The sequence below is a fragment of the Camelina sativa genome, chromosome 8 (assembly GCF_000633955.1).
Source record: "Camelina sativa cultivar DH55 chromosome 8, Cs, whole genome shotgun sequence".
In the NCBI taxonomy this organism is placed as follows: domain Eukaryota; kingdom Viridiplantae; phylum Streptophyta; class Magnoliopsida; order Brassicales; family Brassicaceae; genus Camelina; species Camelina sativa.
In genome coordinates, this window is record NC_025692.1 from 17611222 (window position 1) to 17615190 (window position 3969).

The following is a 3969-nucleotide window of genomic DNA, read 5'->3' on the forward strand; positions in this document are numbered from 1 at the left end:
TTCCAAATCAACGTTTAAAATCCAAAGTAGATTACCGCGATGGACAAATTATAGTAGAATCTCGCCCCAAAACAAATGCAAGTAGTGCATAGAACAAGACAAAATACATAATTGATGTTGCGAATAGGTGCCTTTACCTTCTGTCTACTCTAGAATAAAGTTGTACAAATGACTCTACAACCAGGTAAAAGAATTTTATTATCATTTCACAAAGCAACTAGTATAAGCAAAAGCATGAGAATTATCTGCGTAACACAATTGTTGTTTGATGATAAAAATATTAATACTATCAGATTTTTTAAAAATGATAATAATTTATATAAAAAATATACTTCAAAAATACTAGTATAGATAACATAGAGTATAATTTTTCGAAAATAAAAATTAAGAATTTATTTCAAAAATGTACTTCAAAAATACTATAGTATATAAGGCAATTGTCATAAATACCACTAAAATAGGTTTTTGTTCCAAAAATACCACAATTTAGTTTTTTCCCAAAAATACCACTAAAATATATTTTTTTCCAAAAATACCACATAATTGAGCTAAAGTTTTAATACTAAAAACTAATTTCTAAATTCTAAATACTAAACCATACCCCTAAAAACAATACCCTAAAATTAAATGTGTCAACCCAAACCTAAAAAAAAATTACATTCTTAAAAATCAATTTTTTTTTGTGTTTGTGGTAATTTTGAAAAAAAAATCTTTTGTGGTATTTTGGAAAAAAAAACTAAAATGTGGTATTTTTGGAAAAAAAACTTGTTTAGTGGTATTTAAAGGAATTTCTCTAGTAGTATATATGTATGAACTCATTACATTGCTTTAAACTTCCTACATTCCTACCCAAAAAAAAAAGACTTTAAACTTCATACATTATATTCGTATTGTAATCATATTGTATATTGGTTTTTTACTTTTTTTTCAACTAAGGGATAATTTTATTTTTAGTTCTATAGTCGTATTTCGGTATTTGGGTTGGTAAGTATGAGAATATAAGAAACGAGATCATCATGACCGTTATTAAATTTTAATACGCATTATGATTCCTTAACACACCAATTATCATTTTAATTAAATCATTCACGGATTAAAAATGGATGAGAGAAAACCATACATTTACATTTACAAAGGGTTTCGTAAACATACATCTACAAATATTTTTTTTTTTTTTTTAAAAAAAAAAAAAGGGCTCAACCGGGTGACCTCTCGATCTGCAGTCGAATGCTCTACCACTGAGTTATAGGCCCTTTATAATTTAAAATTAAAAAAGTTGATAACTTTTCTTCTAAACTTCAAACTTCGTAATCAAATCTCGTTGTCCTTTATTTGAGGTGAGCAGTAGTCTCAATTTTAAAGTATTGGGGTGTAATGTTACAAACTTTAAAAATTAAGCGGGATTTAAATAATAATAAAATTAATCAATCGTCGTCTTCAGTCATCGTCACTTTACTCAACACTGCCGAAGTCAAAAAAAAATTTGAAATTCAAAACGCGATTCTGATATCGGAGATGGCGGAGAAGAAGAGATGGATAGCGATGTATACGAAACACATCAAGCAGAAGCGTAAGGTCTATCACGACGGCTTCCTGGATTTGCATTTCACCAGACGCAAGGTTTTTTTTTTCTTTCTCTCTCTCTCTCTTCAGTCTTCGTTTGCCATATCCGCACTAGATTAACTTAGATTTGGTGGACTGAGATTTCTGTGCTTGTTTGATTTCGCGAATTATTCTATAATCCGAGATTGTTTATGTGGATTTGGCTGTTGAATTGTGATTGTTGATTTAGTGAAGAATATGATGAAGAACTGTGTCCAAAACGACACAGCTTTGCAAAAAGGATTATTGGGACCAAGGCCCAACACTCTTCCTAAGCCCACATCTACTCAACGGATACCTGCAAAACACGACAAAGAACGAAGGAAGACGTCACCTGCAGATTGTACGGCATTGCCAACCAAGAACCAATTTGCCGTCCTTGAACCATGTGATGATAGTGACGCCACGTAACAATGATTGGAAGAACCTAGAACCTAGGTTAAGACTCTAGTACCCCTTGTATCCTTATGTATAAAAGGAACAAGATGTTGTATCAAAACCAATAAATGGAATAAGAATAGAATCATTCTTTCTTCTCTCTGTTTCTCTGTTTATTTCTTCATATGATACAAAGCTACACTTAACGCAAATGATGCTTTGATTTGTTTTCCACTTTTGATTGTTTTATTGAATATCATGAGCTTTTTGTAATTGCTTTTGTTTTTTTTTTGGATTCTGAAACAAATTCTGAAAATTGGGTTGAGTGATTTTGGCAGATCTGAAGCTTACTTGCTTCTTTGCACAAGAACAATTGTGGACCAGTAAATTTGGTATTTGGATTAGTGATTATTGTGATTTCAATATGGTAGATTTGTTATGTGAATATTTTGCTTTCTAGTTTCATCATATATCTTTCTCTTATGCTCATTTGTTTAGTAAGGTCTCAGAGTTAACCTTAGTGTTTTTTTTGTAAAACCAGGTGATGCTTTATGATGAGGCGGATAATCTACTTGAAAGCAGGATGCTAAAAGCAGGGGAAGTTGTGGATACAGGTGAAACACTCACGTTTCAAGCATACCTTGTGGATATAGGCGATCCTAAGGATGGAAGTAAGGCTTCAATTGATATAAAGGTCGAACCAAGTGATCAAGGCTCTGCGCGCAAATCATTTGCAGTCCTCAGGCCAAATTTCAAGAAAAGTTCCCTTCATGGTGGTATGATGTTCTGTTTTCCCAACTCTTACAATTTTTGCAGGGAAGTTTTTCCTCTTGAAAAGACTGTTCTGATTCTTTCCCTTTTTATTCTGGCAGATGAGAAAAAACCTAACCTTGTGAATAAATTTTCTTCAAAAAGTCTCAGTCCATCTCACAATATGATTAGAGGTGAGTTAAGTTAAGTTTTTGCCTTTGTATTGGAGAACTGTAAATCCCTCTTCTACTGCTGGCAAGAACCTTTAATGCCTATTAATCTAGTTTTCGTGGAGAGTGAAAATTGGGCACTGCAGGCTAGTAATAACATTTTCCTTCTACATTTTCAGTATTCAAAAAGAGAGAACTGCATAAGTATGGGGCACTGACTCCAGACATTATGAAGTCAACAACAAAAGGTTTGATGCTTTCTTTTCCTTTCTTTGAAATGTTTCTGCATTTATCTAATGGAGAATAGAATGTGGAACCTTTGGCATTTGGTTCAACCATCTAGGCATCTAGCTGAACTGTACCCATTTAATCTGGCACACTGTATGATTGTTAGCATATTGAAGTTTGGTAAATATCAATATTTATCAGTCACACTGACGGATGATACAGTGAAATTCATGCTACGTATCACTCCTGAATCAGTATACTTAAATCGTTTTAATTGATGTACCTTCTTGTCGGTAAACTTAAATCGTTTGAATTTATGTACCTTCTTGTTGAACAAGATTGACACTTTTGAAGATTCTTCTGGAGTTCGTAGACACCTTGTATCTGATATCTCCAACAGGATGGAGAAATATGTGCTTTGTCAAAGTTCATGTTAGAGATATAATACTCTTTTCATGTGTGTTTTTTTGGCCTCTTTCTAGTATTGTTTAGTAAACTTTTGATAGAAACACATTCGTATGTATATACTTGTTGATTTTGTGCACGCTATGACTAACAGCAACAAGTATGCAGGCACTGTACCTCTTGGCTCAGCTGTTAAAGAAAACAGTAGCCACCCCTTGATCAACTCTCCTTGTGATGGTAAGATGTGGGAAATTTACTTACCACATCTTTTTTTCTTACATAATTGTGGTAATTGAAGCGTTTTCTCAGCTAGTTTACAATATTTGCCGCATGTCTTTCTTTTCTTGTCTAAAATGTTGAGTTTTTTTTTTTTTTTTTTTTTTTTTTTTTTTTTTTTTTTTTTTTTTTTTTTTTTTTTTTTTTTTTTTTTTTTTTT

General features: G+C 32.2%; 1 protein-coding gene across 6 annotated transcripts in view; it reads left to right on the plus strand.

The window, feature by feature from the left end:
- The window catches only part of LOC104707378, a 3646-nt gene continuing 1111 nt past the window's right edge, over positions 1435–3969 (plus strand). The window contains exons 1-6 of one of the 6 annotated variants that reach the window (XM_010423712.2): positions 1435–1620; positions 1793–2407; positions 2522–2756; positions 2853–2924; positions 3080–3148; positions 3702–3821. In XM_010423712.2, coding sequence (XP_010422014.1) covers positions 2405–2407; positions 2522–2756; positions 2853–2924; positions 3080–3148; positions 3702–3821 — 499 coding nt within the window. In that variant the 5' untranslated portion in view covers positions 1435–1620; positions 1793–2404. The remainder of the gene's footprint in view (positions 1621–1792; positions 2408–2521; positions 2757–2852; positions 2925–3079; positions 3149–3701; positions 3822–3969) is intronic. The other 5 variants (XM_019228518.1, XM_010423711.2, XM_010423714.2 and 2 more) reach the window with 5 other exon arrangements.